At 39.8% G+C, this 21,860-nt stretch overlaps 1 protein-coding gene across 1 annotated transcript; it reads left to right on the top strand.

The window, feature by feature from the left end:
- Nucleotides 1-18,842: 18,842 nt before the first annotated feature.
- On the top strand, nucleotides 18,843-19,536 carry LOC141629602 (uncharacterized). The gene is made up of 5 exons (XM_074442579.1): nucleotides 18,843-18,913; nucleotides 19,074-19,151; nucleotides 19,247-19,331; nucleotides 19,410-19,459; nucleotides 19,515-19,536. The coding sequence occupies exons 1-5, from the start codon at nucleotides 18,843-18,845 to the stop codon at nucleotides 19,534-19,536; spliced, it is 306 nt and encodes a 101-aa protein (XP_074298680.1).
- The last annotated feature ends 2,324 nt before the right edge of the window (nucleotides 19,537-21,860 follow it).

Raw genomic sequence — 21,860 nt, forward strand, 5'->3', positions numbered from 1 at the left:
GTGTACCATATTCTATTATTCGATCGAAGGATACTCATTTTATTCTGCATTGGTGGGTATGTGATATATTTCCGTCTTAAATATAAAACAAGTTAAATAAGATAAATCTGAGAAAAGATATCTAACAACTCAAAAAAGTGTATTTAGCTGGTTAAAAATATGTATTTAGTAACTTTAAAGAGTGTATTTAGTAACTTTAAAAAGTGTATCTACCTTGTCAAAGATGTGTATCTAACAAGGTAAAGGAGTGTATCTAGCAAGGTAAAAACATGTATCTAGCAATCTAAAGAAGTGTATCTGACTTGGCGGAGATGTGTATCTAACAAGGTAAATGAGTGTATCTAGCAAGGCACAGACATGTATCTAGCAATCTAAAGAAGTGTATCTGACTTGGCGGAGATGTGTATCTAACAAGGTAAATGAGTGTATCTAGTAAGGTAAAGACATGTATCTAGCAATCTAAAGAAGTGTATCTGACTTGGCGGAGATGTGTATCTAACAAGGTAAAAGAGTGTATCTAGCAAGGTAAGTGAGTGTATCTAGCTTGCCATAGAATATTAATCTGCATAATAATTTTCTATGTGGATACAAACATTTTAATGTGTTTCATATGTGTTTATAAAGCAACGCTAATATTTCCTAGATGCTAGATACATAGATATAGCTAACTACTTAGCTAGATACACTCATCTAACTTGTTAGATACATACCTATAGTTAGCTAGATACACTTCTTTAATTTGCTAGTTACAAATCTATCATTAGTTAGATACATCTTCTTTGTACATAATTCTAGTTAACTAGATATATTTTTTAAGTTGCTAAATACTTAACTTTTGATAGCTAGATACACTCTTTTTAATTATTAAATATATTTAATGCTTGCTTGTTACCTCATTTTAGCAACTCATTTTAGCAACTAAGGATTATAACAGGTTTTCATAGTATAACATGATTTACAACAACAACAACAACAACATCAGAGCCTTAATCCCAAAATGATTTGGGGTCGGCTGACATGAATCATCCTTTCGAACCGTCCATGGGTGCACGCACGCCTCAAAATGCGAATAAAAAAGGGAAGATAAAAAACAAAAGGGAGAACGAAAATGTAATGGAAAGTCAAGGTGAACTTAGGGGTTTTAAAATCGGATTCCGTCTTTCTTTTATAAAAACTTAAAATTTAAATCGAGAGAAAAGAGTAAAACGATTTTTAAAAACCGAAATAGAGTTAAGGATCCGGAATGAACCAGGTAAAATCTATAAGAAAGTGGTTGTTGAAAAAGTGTGTAATAAAGGGGAGAAAAATAAATAAATTAATTTCTTTAAATTAAATAAATAAATAAAAGCACTAAATCTGTCAAAAAAACATCAAATACTAAAAATCCACATGTATCCTTTCCCTCCATTGTGCCCTCTCCGTCACCATACTCTCCTCAAGCCCCGGAACTCTCATATCGTGCTCTATCACTCTCAACCTTGTCTGTCTCGGTCTTCCTCTGCCTCTAGGGACCTTTTCTGTTCTCCAAGTCTCCACCTCCTAATCAAAAGGTGCGTCCATAGGTCTCCTTCTCACATGGCCAAACCATCTTAGTCGGTTTTCCATCATCTTGTCCTCTATTGGCGCCACTTTAACCTTTTCCCTAATCACCTCATTCCTTAACCGATCTTTCCTTGTATGTCCGCACATCCACCTCAACATGCGCATCTCCGCCACACTCATCTTTTGAATGTGACAATGTTTCACGCCCAACACTCGGAGCCGTAAAGTAGGGTGCCTAATTGCCGTGCGATAAAATTTTCCCTTTAATCTTTGGGGCATATCTTTATCGCATAGAAACCCTGAAGCACTCTTCCATTTCAACCATCCCGCTTTAATTCTTGAGCCACATCTCCGTCTAACTCCCCATCTTTTTGAATAATAGATCCTAGATATCTGAAGAAATCCGAACCCTCAACAACATTCCCATCAAAAATAATACTCCCCGCCTCTGTCGATCTCAACCCCGCCACCTTAGTGAACTGACACCTCAAATACTCAGTCTTACTCCTGCTCAGCCTGAACCCACGAGTCTCTAAAGTCTGCCTCCACAATTAGCGCTTCTCAGGTAGATACAAAACGGCAACACGCCAACACCTGTTGGATGGATACACTTACGATGCACAGTAGATAAATAATTCTAGCTAGTAGCCTACTACCTGTGGCATCACCACACTAACAACGCCCCAACAACGACCACTAACCCCACCCTCAGCCATAAATGCCCCAACCACCATCAACCACCGTCGGCAGTCACTCAGACCAATGCTAGCGACATCTCCGACATCCACTCTGCAAGAAGACCACTGAAACTCGCCAGAGCATCACTAACGCAGCTCCCACGTCCCCACCTCTAATCACTTTCATATCTCGTATCAACCTTGCCTTCTATTACTACGGCGGCGACACAATTTCATTTCTCAACCGGTGATGACGCACTCCCGCCCACGCCATCAACGTCGACATCTCACCGGAATTAATCGTGGTCACTATGCTTTATTTATTCAAAATTCGATCTACACAAAATGAATCAACACTTATGGTTTCCTTTGCCGGCGAAAGGAAGCAAAGAATAAGTTCAGTGGCTGGCCGGTGAAAGGGTACGGCGGTCGTAGTGGCTAGAGCAGGGATGAGCGACGTTTAAGGGGAAAAAACCACCATTAAATCGACCGAACATCAAATCCTTAATCGAACGATGACAACCGAAGCTTCATCCGTCACAAACCTTTATCACCCTCCCTTTCCACCATTAAATCGATCGGACCACCTCAACAAAACCACCAACATCTTTACCTTTGACTATCTCGATACGGACGATGGCGAGGACTATGCAGGAAGGAAAAGAAGAGATGGATTAGAATGGCGCCGGCGATGATGTTCTCGGAGTTACGCCGGTGATAGCTACGTCGGCGCTCTGGCGGTAATGGAAGTGGTGGTGGTGGTGTGGTTGGAGGGAGTTTGGTGTATAAGGAGAGAGATGGAAGTTTAATGCGTGGTGTGTGGCTAGGATTGAAAAGAACAATGCAATGTAATCTGACGGCCTCTAGAACAGTTCGTACAGTTCGTATGGAACTTTAGTTCGTACCTGACCCCGCCCCTATATATATATATAGAGAGAGAGATTGAATCATGTGAGGCACCCTTCTTAGGGTAAGGCGGCTGGACACCTTCTAAACCGTCAGATCTAATAACTATAGACGCCGAGATCTCGCCACGTGTCCCTATTTAATCATACACTCAAAGCAAATGCCAACCAACAACTTCATTTACGACATTTTACTCTCTCTCTCTACTCTCTCTCTCTCTCTCTCCTCGTCTCTCTGTCTTTCACGCATTAACTCCACTCTCAACACTCAACTACCGTTTTTCGATTAAATTCGTTCATCATCGTCTGAATCACACGCAGTTCATCACCTGATATTTTGATCGCGATCGTCATCATCATCATCATCATCTCTGTTCGGTCGTCCTTTTTCGGATCTAGGTATGTGATATTCTCGTTCGTATCACTAATTTCCTTCATTTTCGATCAATTATTGTAGATCTACTTTTTTCAGACGCTTTTCAATCTACTATTTGTTTCGATAATGTATTACTAAATCATTTTCATTATAATGCAAGTTTTAATCATCCTCGAAGAATTATCCGGTCAGTACGAACGCAACAAAATCAATTTCGGAGCATTTTTGATCTACTATTTGTATGTCCTGTTCGCTGTAATACTCCGTATTTATATGTCTTGGGGGTACTCTATCGAGTAGCCCTTACTCTGTCGAGTAAGGGCAAGTTGCGAAGATAAATAGTTTCTGACCTGTTGGGCACTCGATCGAGTAGTGGGGCACTCGATCGAGTAGGTACTCGATCGAGTACCTTGGGTACTCGATCGAGTGTCCGGTTTTACGGGGGAGTTTTCTCGGGTTTTGTTAGTTACGCGATTAAGGTATTTAAACCAATTCGTCTTTGTTCTAAATCACTTTTTACAAAACCTAAAACCTGTTTAAGAGAGAAAGCAACTTGTCTTCTTCCTAATCGCGTTCTTGACGATTCCGGAGTTCGACGGTCGATTCTCGTTGTTTTTCGTGTTGTTGAATTCCTTGCGTCGAGGGTAAGCTTCTAGCATAATTTTTATAATGTTTTGCTAGTTTTGGTCAAACCCTAATTTAGGGTTTGGGGATTTTATGAGTAGGAATTGAATAGTAGTCTTTATGTGTTATGTATGATAGGAGGAGAATTCGTAGAGGAGCCGTTTTGAGACAATTTGTTTAGATCGTCTGCGTATTTGCTTTCCGGTAGGATTTCTACTCGGTATTAGTCCCATAATGGGATATTGGTGATGTGTTGTAGTTAGTTGTTTGATTGTGATTGTGATTGTGATTGTGATTGCGATTGGTTGTGATGGTTCTCGAGATGCGTTCTACCGAGTGGGGTCACTTGCGGGAGTGATCTCACGCCCTAGTTTCGCCCTTCGTGGAACCCGCCACTAAAGGGGATGTGCACATTAATGGACAGGGTTATCGCTCGTACGATGAGCGGGGCTTAGGTGGGAACGGTGCCGGTCCCCCAGCTGGCGGTGGTCGATGTGGACGGTCGGTATTGAGATGATGGGAGTTGGTGATGTATGTGTGTGTGTGTGATTCAAATTTGTCTGTTTGTCTTATTGTGGTTATCTCTATTGATTGTGTGATTAGTCGACCCGGTGTTGTTTTGTAAAACTGCGGTGATCCATTCGGGGATGGTGAGCAGATATTGAACAAGTATAGATGATGATCTTTGGGATATTTTGGGATGGCCACGACATGACGATAGAGTCTTCACTGTAGTTTAGTTTTATTTACATTTCGAGTTGAGAAAGATAGTTTGGAATAATGTATTGTGCTTTCAGTTTGGTTTCGAGGATTGTACTTATTCATTAAATTACTTATAATAAATGTTGTTTCTGTTTTGTCTATTTGATTATCATACCTCGGGCAACCGAGATGGTGATGTCTCCATACCTGAGTGGTCCTGGTAAGGCACTTGGAGTATGGGGGTGTTACAAATGGTATCAGAGCGACGATCCTGAAACCTGTAACCAATGAACTTAATGAACATAGGGAGTCAATTAAAATGAACCCGGGGTAAAAGTTGTAGGAGCTAGTGCAAAGGCTTGGGAGACGTCCTAAAGCCGCAAGGGGTCGCCCTACAACTTTGAACCGGTCACATGGTAAAGTGTTTGTCGAGTCGTATGTGTGTTTGGTTAACTGGTTTATGAATGTGATGGAATGTGTTAATTGTTGGATGTTGAAGTAGAAAGTTGAGCATGTGAAAGAAAATGGTGATATGAGGAAACTTGTTGATGAAATATATAGAATCGTGGTTGGAATGAGAAACATGATGGATGATTCATAATGTGACATAATAATAACATGCGAATAGAAATGTTGTGTTGTACACGTATATTTTGTCTGCATAGAGTTGTATGATAAGTTTATGTACTTGTCCACGATTATTCATGGGTATATGTTGTAAGAAGTGTGTAATTTGTAATTGATGAATTAGTTGGAAGAGATTAAGTAAGTAATTGCATAAGAATATGAAATTCATGGGTGGAGCATGTTTATGTGGGTAAATCGTGATTGACAAGTTAAATAACCTATGTGCATGATGAATGTTGTTGCTTGATTTTTGAAAATAGTAACGTATGATTACGAATACTGGTTTTATGAGTTTTGGACTGGTTTTGTTTGCTTGGTTGTTGTTTAAGTCGTTTGGGAAGTAAAAATCAATAGTTGTGTTTTTCGTTTATAAAGAGGTTGTCTTTAAACTGTTATAACTTGAGATGCATAAATGATTTTGATGTGATTCCAATTGGAGATGATAGCTTGTCCTTTTACGATTCTAACGATAGGTCACACGCCCAAATTGACCAAGTAATGAGTGAGTTATGACTGTTTTACGAAAACTGGACAGTGCTGAGAATTAGGGTACTCGATCGAGTATCCTTGGTACTCGATCGAGTAAGGGGAAACTCGATCGAGTACCTCAGTTACTCGATCGAGTAGCCCTGGTGATTTGTTTTACGTGCTTCGGATCTTGACCTACTCGATCGAGTAAGTCCCTTACTCGATCGAGTGGCCGTACTCGATCTAGTGACCCCTGTTTTGGGTAATATGCTTATCTTTTGAATTCGTTGCATATTATGTTTAATTCAAAGTTATTATTTTGCTCTTTTATGCATTGTTTTACATGTATATTGGTCTTGACGCGTAAGTTACCCAATCTTGTGGTGTAGTGAGTGGCACCTGTGGTGAGTATGAGTTCGGTGGGAGGACATGAGTTATATGTGTTGTGATAGATAGTGGAAAAAGAAAAGGAAGATTGGTATGGTGTATAGAGACATAGAGCATGTTTTGTGAGATGAGATGAGTGATATGTTTGTATGTTGAGTAACATAAAAGTAAGTGAATGTGGGCAAAGGATGATGTGAGTCTAAGGAACGTGAGAATGAAAGGATTGAGAGTAAGGATATGGATAGTGACAACCTGAGATGTGTAAAGAATTATGGAGGGAGGTAGTTAAGAGCCGTGTGGGTTAAGAATATACATAATGAAAGTTCGTTTTAAAGGGGTTGAGAAGAGTGGTATATAGTGAACTTTGTGGAGACATGTCGCGGGGTGGAGATTTGGCTTTTTAAGAGATGAAACTATTGTGGGTTTTCCTTGGGCAATTAGCGGTATGAAAGGAATTTTGATTTCTAGAGATGTAAGAAGGGAGATGCAATTGTTGAACAAGAACGTTGATTTTATGGATGGATTAGTGGCAAGGGTGATTGATGACATAATAAGAGAATATTTGTGGTAAGAAAGAGTGAGATGATATCGATATGAAATAATTAGATGTGAGTTTTGGAGCAGTGAGAACGTAACTGGATTTCTAAAGAGTTAGCTAGAAGGAATAAGGAGTTGAACTATTAATTGGTATTATTGAGTGTAAAAAGAAAATAAGGATAAAAGTAAGCTGAGGAAAATATTCACCGGAGTCATGTGATATAAAGGTAAGGAATCATTGAAATGTGTGATAGCGTCACGAGGATGTTAGTTAATGGTTATAGAGGAGTTTTGGGACAACATGATTAGTAATGAGTTTCGAGGAATTAAGGAAAGTAAGAAGTTGGTAGAATATTTGCACGATACGAGATTTTTGGCGGAGAGTTAGATGATGATACAATTAAGGATAGTATTGGGAAGAATATTGAGGTAATTTTGTTGATGGATTCGATGTTTGTTATTTGGGATGTCAACCAAAGATAGGAAAGAAATCGTGATGTTTAGAGATAAGTGTAAGAGGTTTGATGTTCGGACAGTGGTAGTGTTATCGTTTGTGGTGTTGTCACTAGTGGTTAAGAGTGATGGTATATTAGAAAGGTAGCAATTCTAAAGAGGCTGATTTGGTAGGGACACGATTGTTGTGTATGATTGTGAGAGAGTATAAGATGTGGTTAGACGAGGCGGATGCTAATAGTTGAATAGTAAAGGTATGGTTATATTTGGCAGGAAGTGATGGTTGTGCGAATGGGGGAATATGTTATGAGGGGCATATGAGTTAAACTCGGGCGACAGGTAACCTTTATCGAGTGGTAACTTACGTGGTCAGGATTGACTAGTTGGTTGTGATTACGGGTCTATGATATGTGTAAATGTTTGTGTGAGGTTCTGACCTCACAAGAAGTGGTATGGTGTGATAATTATAAAGTTGTTTTATGAATGTTACAGTAATATATATGTTGGACACGGTAATTTAATTGAATGATATCCAAAAGGGTAATAATTTGATTAATTGACATGGCTAGTTATAATTTTATGTGTATTAATAACACATGTGTATTCCATGAAATGGTAGAAATGATGTTCATGAGATGCTTATCGGTGTATCCATATAATATGTTGCGTGGTGACTTAATAAAGTGGATTTGAGTAAGTTTTTCTTGTCGAGAAGTTATCTTTGAGTCGGTGTTTATGGGAATTGTATGCGGTTGTGATGTCTATCGGTGTGGTTGTGGTGCTTCGGGTGGTGATCCGGGCACGGTATTTAGTATTGTGATGCGGGTATTTTCGCATTGTGGTGTATTTGTTGGTGGCGGTGTTGTGATGCCGTCACCGGTTGTGGTGGAGTAGGCGGGATGATTATGATACGAGTTTTCGAAAGTGCATACCAGTTATACATAGATTGTTGTTTTGTTTCTTTGTTGTTCTTTGTGAGTTTTGGTTGAACATGTAGACGGTTGTCTTGCTTATTGATGTTTTCTTTACCAGGTTAAGTTAAGAATGAGGTAGAGTATGATATGAAATAGAGTTGAATATGTTTTCGTTGTTGTCATGGTATAGTGATGTTCTATTGATGGGACACGGTTGTGAGAGGTTATTCTGATAATTTTGATCTTGTTCTAGATAAGGCTTTAGTAGACATGGTAATGGCAAGTGAGTCGTAGAACATGTGTGGTAATGACCCGAAAGATGCAGGTGGTTCATAATCTTTTGTTGAGACAATGAGTGTAGGGTATTGGGAATTAGTGTCATGTTAAGTTGTGTATGAGTTTTGCGGTAATGGAAGAAAGAACTTGATGATCTAGTGTGCGTGTACATAACGAGTGTGGATCGTGAGTTATGCTTTACGGGAGATAAGTGCCTTACATAGAGAGGTATGTTGTTTTGCGGAAATAATGGAGAGTTAGTATGGTGATTTTGCTACGAGTTTTGAGGTATAGGTTAGATGGTGTGACGAATGAGTTGAGGTATGAGGAATGTTTAAGTAAGAGAGCCTTGGATATATGCATAGCGAGTGTTTAGATTATAAGCGGTTATCTTACACATGTGGTGGTAAAGAGAGTAATGAGATGTATCTAGTATTTAGTATTAGTGAGTTACGAGGACGTAACATTTATCTTAAGAGGAGTAGGATGTGATAAAAGAGATTTTGATGGGTGTGCATATGGTAGTATATTTGAAAGTAGAGTGTTGGTGTAGCATAAGATATGGATTTGTATATGTTGTGGTTGATAGTGTTAAAAGGTCACGGACGTGCTTGTAGTAGTTTGATGTTAGGAATGCGAGAATACTTCGATAGTGTTGTCAGTTGGATGATGAGATTATGAGTGTGAGTGAACTTCGAGGACGAAGTTCCTTTTAAGGGTGGTAGAATGTAACATCCCGTTTGATGTCTATGAGTGTCTTGATTTTGGATTTGATAGTGGATGATATTATGGAGCTAGCAGCGTTAGAGGATGGTAGTTGGTTATGTATGGAGTTGGTGTCGTGAGAGATATATATATGTGGAGTTGATACGATATCGTGAGCCATGTTGTGGAGGTAGGAATAGTTAGTGGAGTTGGTGTTACGAGTTCATGTTTGGGTTGGAGTTTTGTTTCGAGTTCTTAGTTACGTTGTTGTGTCTTGATCGAGTTAGCATGTTTGTTTTTATGTATGGGTTGAACTTCGGGGACGGAGTTCTTTTTAAGGAGGGAAGACTGTAATACTCCGTATTTATATGTCTTGGGGGTACTCTATCGAGTAGCCCTTACTCTGTCGAGTAAGGGCAAGTTGCGAAGATAAATAGTTTCTGACCTGTTGGGCACTCGATCGAGTAGGGGCACTCGATCGAGTAGGTACTCGATCGAGTACCTTGGGTACTCGATCGAGTGTCCGGTTTACGGGGAGTTTTCTCGGGTTTTGTTAATTACGCGATTAAGGTATTTAAACCAATTCGTCTTTGTTCTAAATCACTTTTTACAAAACCTAAAACCTGTTTAAGAGAGAAAGCAACTTGTCTTCTTCCTAATCGCGTTCTTGACGATTCCGGAGTTCGACGGTCGATTCTCGTTGTTTTTCGTGTTGTTGAATTCCTTGCGTCGAGGGTAAGCTTCTAGCATAATTTTTATAATGTTTTGCTAGTTTTGGTCAAACCCTAATTTAGGGTTTGGGGATTTTATGAGTAGGAATTGAATAGTAGTCTTTATGTGTTATGTATGATAGGAGGAGAATTCGTAGAGGAGCCGTTTTGAGACAGCTGTTTAGATCGTCTGCGTATTTGCTTTCCAGGTAGGATTTCCTACTCGGTATTAGTCCCATAATGGGATATTGGTGATGTCTTTGTAGTTATTTGTTTGATTGTGATTGTGATTGTGATTGCGATTGCGATTGGTTGTGATGGTTCTCGAGATGCGTTCTCGGCTGAGTGGGGTCACTTGCGGGAGTGATCTCACGCCTTAGTTTCGCCCTTCGTGGAACCCGCCACGAAAGGGGATGTGCACATTAATGGACGGGGTTATCGCTCGTACGATGAGCGGGGCTTAGGTGGGAACGGGCTGCGGTCCCCCCAGCTGTGGTGGGTCCCGGTGGACGATCGGTATTGAGATGATGGGAGTTGGTGATGTATGTGTGTGTGTGACAGTTCAGCTGTCTGTTTGTCTTATTGTGGTTATCTCTATTGATTGTGTGATTAGTACTGACCCCGGTGTTGTTTTGTAAAACCTGCGGTGATCCATTCGGGGATGGTGAGCGAGATATTGACAGGTATAGAGATGATATTTGGGATATTTGGGATGGCCACGACATGACGATAGAGTCTTCCATTTGTAGTTTAGTTTTATTTACATTTCAGTTGAGAACAGATAGTTTGGAATAATGTATTGTGCTTTCAGTTTGGTTTCGAGGATTGTACTTATTCATTAAATTACTTATAATAAATGTTGTTTCTGTTTTGTCTATTTGATTATCATACCTCGGGCAACCGAGATGGTGATGTCTCCATACCTGAGTGGTCCTGGTAAGGCACTTGGAGCATGGGGGTGTTACATTCGCTCTCTTCAATACTTACTTCGTCAATTTTTGTTTATTAGGTTTTTCTCATTGTTCATTGCTTAATATGTTTCGTTTTTGTTAATATTGTGCTTTTTTGTTGTTGTTGTTGTTGTGGTGCTCTGTTGATTCTGCAATGTCGACATAGGTCTGTGTTTGTGTATCATGAAACTTGGAGGTGATATTGTGAATATTGGTCTGATGTGTTGTTGTTAAACCTGAGTTAATTTTGTGAATTTTGGAGTCGTTTTTGTGAATCTGGTGGAATATTTTGTGAATCTGGTGGAATATTTTGTGAATCATTCTCATTATAATGCAGGAAGTTAAACCTGTGTTTGTGTATCATGAAACTTGGAGGTGATATTGTGAATATTGGACTGATGTGTCGTTGTTAAACCCGAGTTAATTTTGTGAATTTTGGAGTCGTTTTTGTGAATCTGGTGGAATATTTTGTGAATCTGGTGCAATATTTTGCGAATCATTCTCATTATAATGCGGGAAGTTAAACTGCCTCATGATTGTCATCTTTTTATGATGAGTTTATGTGAATGTTTATCGAAGCATAGACCTTATCTTGCGAAACCTATAGACCACTTTGTCCATAGTTGGTCATTTGTAAAACTTCATCTGAATGCTTTGCCTTGTTTTGATATGGCTTTTAATCCTACTTATCTGGAATGTACTTATACGAAACATGACATTTTGTGTATGTGTATGAAATGTATTACTTATTATGTTTTAGTTATTTTCATTTTTTTTTGTCTGAACTGTGTTAGTTATTTATATGCCTAGGTCAATTGCTCCTGTCTGCGTATACATTGCCAACTATGGACACTTGGTGTACGGGTCGGGTAATCGATATATTTGAAGAGGCAGAGTTTGAGCTCATTAAATGGATATGCTATCTTGCCGGACAGCTTGCTGACTGTAGGGACTAGTACTGGTAATTTGAAATATAATTTAGTAGCTACATTCCCTATTACGCAAGGGTACACTTTTGAGTCTTACAAATGTGTTCTTAAGGTATTACTATGCTCAAACCGCCTCATCGTACAATTCCTTGGGTTGTATTAAAACGGAATTTTAGGTTACCTTTCTTTCCATGTACTAGTAGAAAGAATATGTATCATAGATGAAGATGATAACGATGAAGATCGATCCCTACAAACAAGTCTTTCTCACGACCTATATTTTCTGCCATATCCCAACATTTGTGTTGCTCATTTAGCCCGGCCTTCTAGTTGTGACGGTTTCCTGGCTAAATGAGCAACACCAAATGGTGGGATATGGCAGAACATATATGCCATGAGAAAGACTTGTTTTGGAGGGATCGATTATCTTCATCGTCCTCATCTTCATCTTTGATATATTTGCTTTCTTGTACATCTAAAGAAAGCTTGCCTACAATGCCCTTATAATACAACACAAGGAATTGTACGGCTGAATATGAGGACGGTAATACCTTGTGAACACAGTTGTAGGACTTAAAGTTGTACCCTTGCGTGATAGGGAATGTAGCTACTCAATTATATTTCAAATGAACCTATTATGTTTAGTTGTCGGTCGGTGTACTTAGGTCTATCACCGTTAGTATTTAATCTTACTTTTGTATACTTGCTAAGGCACCCTTGTATAAATATGTAATCAGTAGTTTTCTATTTCGGATGTTGTATCAACATAATGTATGAATACTATGTTCCATTAATGAAGTTTACTTTCCTTTTATTTTGTCAATCCTCGAGCATATATCTTTCATAATAACTTTGAATACAACTTTCATAATAATTTAGCTGGCATGCACTTGATGAGATTCTGTTCTGTCTCTCGATGCTGTAATGTTGATTCATAATTACGTGAATCTTATACTTGATTTTGTGAATCTTGGAGTAGTTGTTGTGAAACCTAGATCTGCCATTGTGAAACTTATTCATTTAGTTACTAACCTACTATGCGTTCCTATTATTATTTTTTAGTGAATTATGGAGTCTTGGTGCAAAGGGTGTGTCGTTAATGCTTTTGAAGAAGACGAATCGTCATTTCGTGCAAACTTATGTCTGTCAAAAACAAAATGCAATCAGTTTGTCTTTTAAGGAAGCGATTTGGCGAAGTTAAATTATCTTCCCTCGCTATCACTCACAACATTCTGTTTTCAATATTCAAGGAGTTATGCATAATATATTTTCTAAACTTGATGCCTTTGAAGACAAGGCAAATATGGCTATTGTGTGTCGGAATTGGTCTCGATTATTTCTTATTCATCCCAATGCTCCGGTGTAACCGCTGCATATTGGCTTTCTCTTGAAATCAACCATGTGGAGGGTATTCTAATTATTCATAGGGGTGCTAACCTAATCTTCCAAACGTGCAAATGTTTGTCGATCGATAATATGTCGCTAAATTCATCCTTCATTTTCACCAATATAACCATCCAAGTGCCATGAACCTTCTGAATGCTATTGATCGCGCTACAATTTATGAAAACTTCCGTTCTTTACCTCCGGTGATGTCTCATCGAACGAGCCACTTTTCGCAATTGCTATTGTCAACTTATTACGCAATTGTATAGATACATGTTCTATTGATTTACCTTCTATTATGGACCTATAGCCTACATTTGTATCCCTTTTCCTAAAATACTATCTTTGTAATTTTCGGCATTGAACGTTGCTATCTTGTTTGCCGTGTTCTATTGTCGATAGTTTATAAATATAATGTATGACTACTACGTTTTATTAATGAAGTTTGCTTTGTGTTCTTTGTTTTTTGTGAATCCTTGCATTCCCTATTGTTTCATAATAACTTCGAATGACAATTTCAATAATAACTTCAATAATAACTTCATGCCCCGTTGACATTTCCGGCCCCTACTGTTAACCCCGTCCCCCAAAAAGGGTTCACCCGTCCTCTCCTAGGGTGTCTTTTGGTCTTGTCGTTGGTCGAATGACTATGTACAAGGGAAAGGGTTTAGAGTTGGGTTAAGCGGTTCCGCGGTAGCGGATCCGCCTAACCCAACCCTAAACCCTTTCCCGTCCCGTTTTAGGACACCGGCCCCCATCGTTAACCCCGTCCCCAAAAAGGGTTCACCCGTCCCCTCCTAGGGTGTCTTTTGGTCTTGTCGTTGGTCGAATGACTATGTACAAGGGAAAGGGTTTAGGGTTGGGTTAGGCGGTTCCGCGGTAGCGGATCCGCCTAACCCAACCCTAAACCCTTTCCCGTCCCGTTTTAGGACACCCGCCCCCTGCTGTTAACCCCCGTCCCCAAAAAGGGTTCACCCGTCCCCTCTTAGGGTGTCTTTTGGTCTTGTCGTTGGTCGAATGACTATGTACAAGGGAAAGGGTTTAGGGTTGGGTTAGGCGGTTCCGCGGTAGCGGATCCGCCTAACCCAACCCTAAACCCTTTCCCGTCCCGTTTTAGGACACCCGGCCCCCTACTGTTAACCCCGTCCCCCAAAAAGGGTTCACCCGTCCCCTCTTAGGGTGTCTTTTGGTCTTGTCGTTGGTCGAATGACTATGTACAAGGGAAAGGGTTTAGGGTTGGGTTAGGCGGTTCCGCGGTAGCGGATCCGCCTAACCCAACCCTAAACCCTTTCCCGTCCCGTTTTAGGACACCCGCCCCCTCTCGTTAACCCCGTCCCCCAAAAAGGGTTCACCCGTCCTCTCCTAGGGTGTCTTTTGGTCTTGTCGTTGGTCGAATGACTATGTACAAGGGAAAGGGTTTAGGGTTGGGTTAGGCGGTTCCGCGGCAGCGATCCGCCTAACCCAACCCTAAACCCTTTCCCGTCCCGTTTTAGGACACCGGCCCCCCCTATCGTTAACCCCGTCCCCCAAAAAGGGTTCACCCGTCCCCTCCTAGGGTGTCTTTTGGTCTTGTCGTTGGTCGAATGACTATGTACAAGGGAAAGGGTTTAGGGTTGGGTTAGGCGGTTCCGCGGTAGCGGATCCGCCTAACCCAACCCTAAACCCTTTCCCGTCCCGTTTTAGGACACCCGCCCCCGCCGTTAACCCCGTCCCTCTTAGGGTGTCTTTTGGTCTTGTCGTTGGTCGAATGACTATGTACAAGGGAAAGGGTTTAGGGTTGGGTTAGGCGGTTCCGCGGTAGCGGATCCGCCTAACCCAACCCTAAACCCTTTCCCGTCCCGTTTTAGGACACCCGGCCCCCTACTGTTAACCCCGTCCCCCAAAAGGGGTTCACCCGTCCCCTCCTAGGGTGTCTTTTGGTCTTGTCGTTGGTCGAATGACTATGTACAAGGGAAAGGGTTTAGGGTTGGATTAGGCGGATCCGCGATAGCGGATCCGCCTAATCCAACCCTAAACCCTTTCCCGTCCCGTTTTAGGACACCCGGCCCCCTACTGTTAGCTTATTTTTGAATCCTATAGCTTATTTTGTGAAACTGGGAGTTTATTTTGTGCATCTCAGGTCTTATCCCTGGATTCAGACTATATACATTTTATGAATCTGGGGTGTTTATTTGTGAATCGGGGTGTTATTTTGTGAATCTCAGTCTACTCCTCACATTCAGACTATATAACTCTTATGCCTTATTGAAAAGAATCCTTGAGGTTATTTCGTGAAACTGGAGAGTTATTTTTGAATCTCGGGTCATATCCCCCCAAAATAGACTATATAAATCTTAGTTCTTATGTTTTGTGTATCCTTTCAGCTTATTTTGTGACGCTAAAGATGATTATTGTGAAACAGGCTACAAGATGAAGCGACCATCACAGGCGGTTGTGCAAGCAAGCGCTCTGCGCGCACAAACAAAAAAAAAGAGGGTGCGTTCAGAGGGACTGCCTACAGTGAGGACTCGAATGTCGCCAAAAGGGTTGTACAACTTTCTGAAAGATACGGAAAATCCACCGAGCGATCAGCAGATTCAAGCTATAAAAGACATGGGCTTTGGCGGTCTGTTAATGATTGAAACAGACAAGGTTCCCGGGGACCTTGCTTATTGGCTAGTGTCCAATTACAACCAAAGCAAAGGGATGGTTATTTGACAAAAAACTCCCTGTATTAGAGGAGGACATCCATCTTTGCATGAACATTCCAATGGGTTCAAGACCTGTTGAGGAAGCGTCACATGTGGATAAGTGCCCTGCTTATTTAGCTACGTTGGAAAACTTCCGAAAGCAATATCCACACAAATATATCGATGATCACCACGTCTTGAACAAATTATCCATGCAGAAAGATGGTGGAGATGACTTTAAACGAAATTTCATCGTTTACATATTCTCGTCTCTGTTGGGTGGTGTGCAAGGGAATCGCGCAAGTTTGAGGATTTTGAAAAGTTTAGGTGATACTTCACTAATTCCGGAATTCAATTGGTGCAATTTCATCAAACAGAAGTTGGCTGACCAAGTTGAGTCTTGGCAAAAGGAGGAGTGGAGAGATGTCAAACGCTTGAAAGGAGATAATTTTTTTGGTGGACCCATTATGGTGCTCGTGCACATTTACTTGGACCGTTTCGTCTACAAATCAAGATTGGTCGTAAGAAAGTTTCCAACTTGTTGTAATTGGACGAAAGAAAAAATTGCAAAAAGAATTAAACAGGAGTTGAAGGCAAAAAAAGGTTTCGGTCAAGGTTCTGTGGAGCCTCCCCTTGTCATGAGCTACCACACACTCGCACCCGCACCTCAGCCACCGGTCACAAAGCTTGAGCATGTTCAGTCCAAATCAACCATTGAAGAAGGCATACCAGATATAGGGTCTGACATTCCACATTGCGGTGACAAGGAAACTGATGGCCTTAGTGACAGTAAGTGTGAGATTGTTCACAAACTTGCTGACGCCGCAAAGGTAGCGGCTGCAGCTTTCGCTAAGTACAGATCTCTTGCTATTCAAGCTACGAACAAGCTACCTTCCTCAGCAGCGGTCTCTACTATGGTGGCAGCCGTTAATGGTATTGCGGACGGGTATATTTCATCCCAACATGATGAGTTTGATGAGAATGTTGGGGATGAAGAAAATGCCGATGATGGGAATAAGGAGGAAAATATAGAGATGGGTAATAATGAGGATGCTAAGAAGGATGAGGATGGTGAACTGAATTTGGACAACGTGGTCAATAATATCGTTGGAAACACGTTATCCATGGGAGCGAATGTTGTGGAGAATGATCACGTTGTTAATGACGATGTGGACAGGATGGGTGGATGGTCCGACGCTGATTTACGTGCGGCATTGGAAATTATGGATGACACTTTTGTACCGATTCGTGCACCAGATCCCAAAGTGACAAGCAAACCCATTCGGAAACGTCGTAAACCAAGATTGCCAACCCCATCGGATTGCCCACGGTGGAGGTGCTAGCGACGACGATCATTTTTTGTCTTTCAAGAAGACAGTCTATTGATCCTCGGCCCCACCAACACCAACACCAACACCGGTTGTCGAACTAGCCGAACCCCCAATTGTTATTGATTTACCTGATACTCCAATGATTCCAGTCGTCCGTCCACCATCTCCAAATCGTGTGTGGAAGAATCGAGCAATTGCCTGAAAAACCATTGGTCACTCACCTGTACATTCGTCGTCGTCATGGAAACCGTTTGTCGGGTGATGAAACCGTCCGTGTCCGTGCGAAAGCGGACGAAGAGGGACCAGGTGAGGAAAGCATACAAGGTGAGGAAAGAATAGTTCGAGTGTCGAGGGAAGAGGATGAGGGAACAGATTTCCTACATTATCGGTACCATCGGTTTCGATCATGTTGATGTCACTAATGTTGATGTCAATAATGTTGATGTCAATACTCCTGCTATTGTGCGTCCTAGAAGAGAGATAATTCCAGTGCCGCCTATCGATCTCCGTATCTCCAAAAAACATCAGTGTTATTATCGCTTTTAATAGGGAGGAGAAAATATTTGTTGGATTTCGGGCTTTGCTCAACAAAAGAGAACAAAGGTATTTAACTATGACCTTGTTTTGTAAATCTCAGGTCTCATTTTGTGAATCGGACAATTTATAAATTTTGAATTTATTTTGTGATCCAATCCAATAGATTTGTTTTGCGAATCGACGGCTTGTTTTGCGAATCGATTGTTTTGATTGTTGAGTGCGGTGATATTCTTTTTCAAAGTAACACTCGTGAGATTGACAAGGAGCATGTTGAGGACTATACCCGAAGGTGATCGAGTATGTTCAATTTGTAAATATTTGGTGTGAGATCCTAAACAAGTAATGAGAAGTTGAAATCACCGGATTCTCTGTTCGTTTATTTGTTCCATACTCCAATGACGGTGTTAGTTCCCCCCGGGTTGTCTGGAAAATATTGATGTTTCTTGATTCAATTAGTAAGTTTTGGTTTGGTGTTATTATGTTTTGTGAAACCTATTTTCATCTTTATGTTCTTCTTTTCATTTCATCTTGTCTTGTTTTCAGATTTGCACTCCAATCATGTCTACATCATGCCCACCGTTCTTCTTTTGTTTCGACCTTCGATGGAATAAATTGTGTCATACACCCTATGAATGGAGTAGATGTTAACTATTCGATTATGTGCAACCTACGGTGCGTCTTTTCCTCCATTTCTGGTTATGCAAATCTGTGAATTCACGATCAAAGTGTTTGACAAGCATGTAACACATCCACATAATTAAGTGCTAATTTAGGTTGTGTCAGTGCGGAAAAGACAGGCTCATTAATGGGTTTCACCAAGATTCGCAGCAGATGGTGACATGATGCTCGAGTTGTTTATCCCTCCTTCAATTTTGAAGTCCGGTGAAATGGATACCGGCGTCTATTTGTTTCACCTGTTGGAGCATTACAAAGGGAACAAAACGATGTCCTTTAATTATAACTTCTGTAAGATACCTTTACTTAACCTTGTGAACCTGAGAGTTAGATTTGTCGGACTGGAGTTAATTTCTGAAACCTGGGGCCGTTCGTGAACTTTGGAATAATTATAAGGACTTTTTGTTTTGCATTTATAGGTAAGTCAATCAAACGCTATGCATTGAAGTTATGCCTTGAATTATGACCTCCGGTGACAACATGTTGAAAGCTACTGTCGAACGAAGTGCAGAAGAGTGGAATTGTGTGCCTATGTATGACCCATTCCCTTATTAATCATGTTTTGTGAATCTTAGATGTTATTTTTGGTTTTATCTGTTGTTCTTAATTTCTGAATCGTTGGTCTTATTATGTGAATCAAATATCTTGATTTGTGAATCACAGATCTTAAGCTGTCTTATTAATATTTGTCAGGGGCTACCGGCGTCTACCTTATTCTGAAGACCACCTTGTGAAGGTTATTTGGCACCGCAAAGGAAGAGATGTCATACAGTAAGTATTTTTCCCCTTTACTTTTATTTTTTTGTGCTTTTCCCTTGCCCCTTTACTTTAATTCTAGTAATGTTTCTTAATGTGCCTTACTACAGCGAGGCTATGGTGTGTACTGAGTGGATGGAAGTCACACGAGCGGGTTTATCTACGCTTAGACCGCGTCAGTGGGTTATGGATCAAGTAAGTAGTCTACTATCAGCGTTCATTCCATTGTATTATCTGTAATCTTTTGTTTCATTCCTAATATTGTTTTTTTAGGTGATTGATATGTTTGGGATTAAGACGACACTTCATCGACCAGATCTTTCGTACTTGCCATCGACTGTCATCGTGGTTAGCTTTGAACTTGTTTTAATATTCAAGTATCTTGATTATCCCAAATTGATATGGTTTGTAAAATCACCTTTTGTGGTATGTAGAACTGTACAAAGAAGAAAAACCCTTGTATTTGGAATCAATACATCAGTGGGACATACAAACCGGTGAATGGTGCCACAATCCGAAAGGTCTGGTCCCTCCACAATATTTTTTTTATTATTTTTTATTTTTTTTTTTTTTTTTTGTGGTGGACATGTAGGGCTGTAAATTGGAGACTAATCTTTATTATATCAGGTTTTTATACCGCTGATCAAAGACAAACATTGGTGGGCTTGTATATGCGATATGGATAGTAAAACGAATTACATCCTCAACTCAAGCAACTGCGTACAGTCTTATGATGTACATAATACAACCATAGACATGGTATTAATTATTTGCCTAATCTAACCCTTGACAGTTTGTGAATCAGAGTATATAAAACATTTTTAGTGTATAATCAGTATTAACTCGAAACATTTTCAGGTGGCCAAATTATCTCCTATTTTGGCACGTAGTTCCCCGTCATATTATCCCATGCGGTTTTGCACTCTCAGGGTTATAACTCTCGAGTTCCTCAACAATCAAATAAGTAAGTTATTCCCTAATGTGTCTGCTTTACGGAAATTAAATATTGTTTACTAAACAGTTGAACACTATACTACATTCAGTTTTGATTGTGGAGCTCACGTGTTGAGGTATTTGAGTATGTTGGACTGTGATCTCGGTGATTGGCAGAATCCAGACAATTATCAGGTAAGAAACAAGTTGAACAAAGATATACGTACATGAAATCTGTATTTGAAACGTGTTGTTCATTAATTTCAACTATAATTTCTTACAATTGCGAGAGAATGCCGATTTTCGAAAGTCTGTAATGATGCAACTACTTTCATGGGATGCAAATACTAGAACGGTACAGTCCCGGTTCTTTAATAACTTTTGCATATCAAATCCCCATTAATTCATAGTATCCGCGATATTTTGAATAGTAGCGAGCCATGCTTGTCCGTGTATATATTTTGAAATATTGTATGTGTTTTCTGATATAGGAGTATAAGTAGCAAGATGTGCTTGTCTATGGTGGTGATATGATGTGAAGCAGGGAGATCGTTCTTCAGTGTATGCTTCTCTGGTTGGGAATTTATTCTTCATGATTGTCTTTGTGAGCGTGTAGTAGAAACGGGGCAGCATTTATTCTTTTGCTGTGAGTTTTGGGTGTTATGCAGTGTATACTTACTTATCTCTGGTTGGTTCGTCGGAGGCATTTGTCCCTTATGCGTGGGATTTAACTTGTGGTGGATACAATCAAGTATTATGTTAGTATAGTATTAGATGGTATATGCAGGATCTATCAAGTATTCTAGTGAATATGTTATTAGTCATTTAGTTGGGTGCTAATCTGCTTATTTAGTAGATCTCCGTTTGTAATAGTTGACTTTAATCAATGGAATTGATTAGTCTCTTGAAGTTGTGAAATTTAACGTGGATGATTTATAAAGCGTCTGATTCGCAAAATTAGACCTGAGATTCACAAAAGAATGTCTGAGATTCAAAAAAAAAAGGACGATATTCACAAACAGATGGATTCACAAAATAAGTCGATAAAATGAGACCTGAGATTTACAAAAGAATAAGAATGTCTGAGATTCAAAAAAAAAAGACGATATTCACAAAAGATGGATTCACAAAACAAGTCGATTCACAATATTAGACCTCGGATTTATATATTGTCATTCACACGGTAAGATTCATGAAATAATATTTAAATTGTGTCGTTCACAAAATAAGACCGTTTAGCAGTTTGACTGTTCCTTTCTAATAAGATTACGAATCTTCCTAATAATCGCGAAAATTAGACCAGGATTCACAAATTAATACCAACAAATAAGATTTCCAGGTCTTTTGTACATATTAAGATTTAAGATTCATAAAAAACCCTCTTACATTCACACAAGAATCTCTCAGATTCACAAAAATAAGATAAACAAATAAATATGTTGCCAAACTAAAAGACTGCTCCAGGATTCACAAATTAAGATATGTGATTCACATAACAAGACCCAGGATTCACAAATTAAGACCTGGGATTCTTTTTGGATTAAACCGTCATTTACATATTTCAAACATTTCACCTGTGTTAATTATTTACCACACATACACATTTCTAGACATTTCTACACATCGTGGCAAGTGCCATGAATGTTGTTATTTACAACGTTTCACACAAAACATTCATTCATTCTCTTTATTTAAAACGTTTCACACCAAACACATTTCAACTCTATCCATTGCATCTGATGCATCTCTTTGTTTCATCAATCGGTTTGTTTCTATATAAATAGGTTTTGT

The sequence above is a fragment of the Silene latifolia genome, chromosome Y (genome assembly GCF_048544455.1).
Source record: "Silene latifolia isolate original U9 population chromosome Y, ASM4854445v1, whole genome shotgun sequence".
Lineage (NCBI taxonomy): Eukaryota > Viridiplantae > Streptophyta > Magnoliopsida > Caryophyllales > Caryophyllaceae > Silene > Silene latifolia.

Bases quoted from the DNA above. Each gene is read 5' to 3' on its own strand.
- LOC141629602 (XM_074442579.1), top strand. From the start codon at position 18,843: ATGACCTCCGGTGACAACATGTTGAAAGCTACTGTCGAACGAAGTGCA. The intron at 19,332-19,409 runs GTAAGTAGTCTA...TTGTTTTTTTAG, and splicing joins GTCAGTGGGTTATGGATCAA to GTGATTGATATGTTTGGGAT. The intron at 19,460-19,514 runs GTACTTGCCATC...TTAATATTCAAG, and splicing joins CTTCATCGACCAGATCTTTC to TATCTTGATTATCCCAAATT.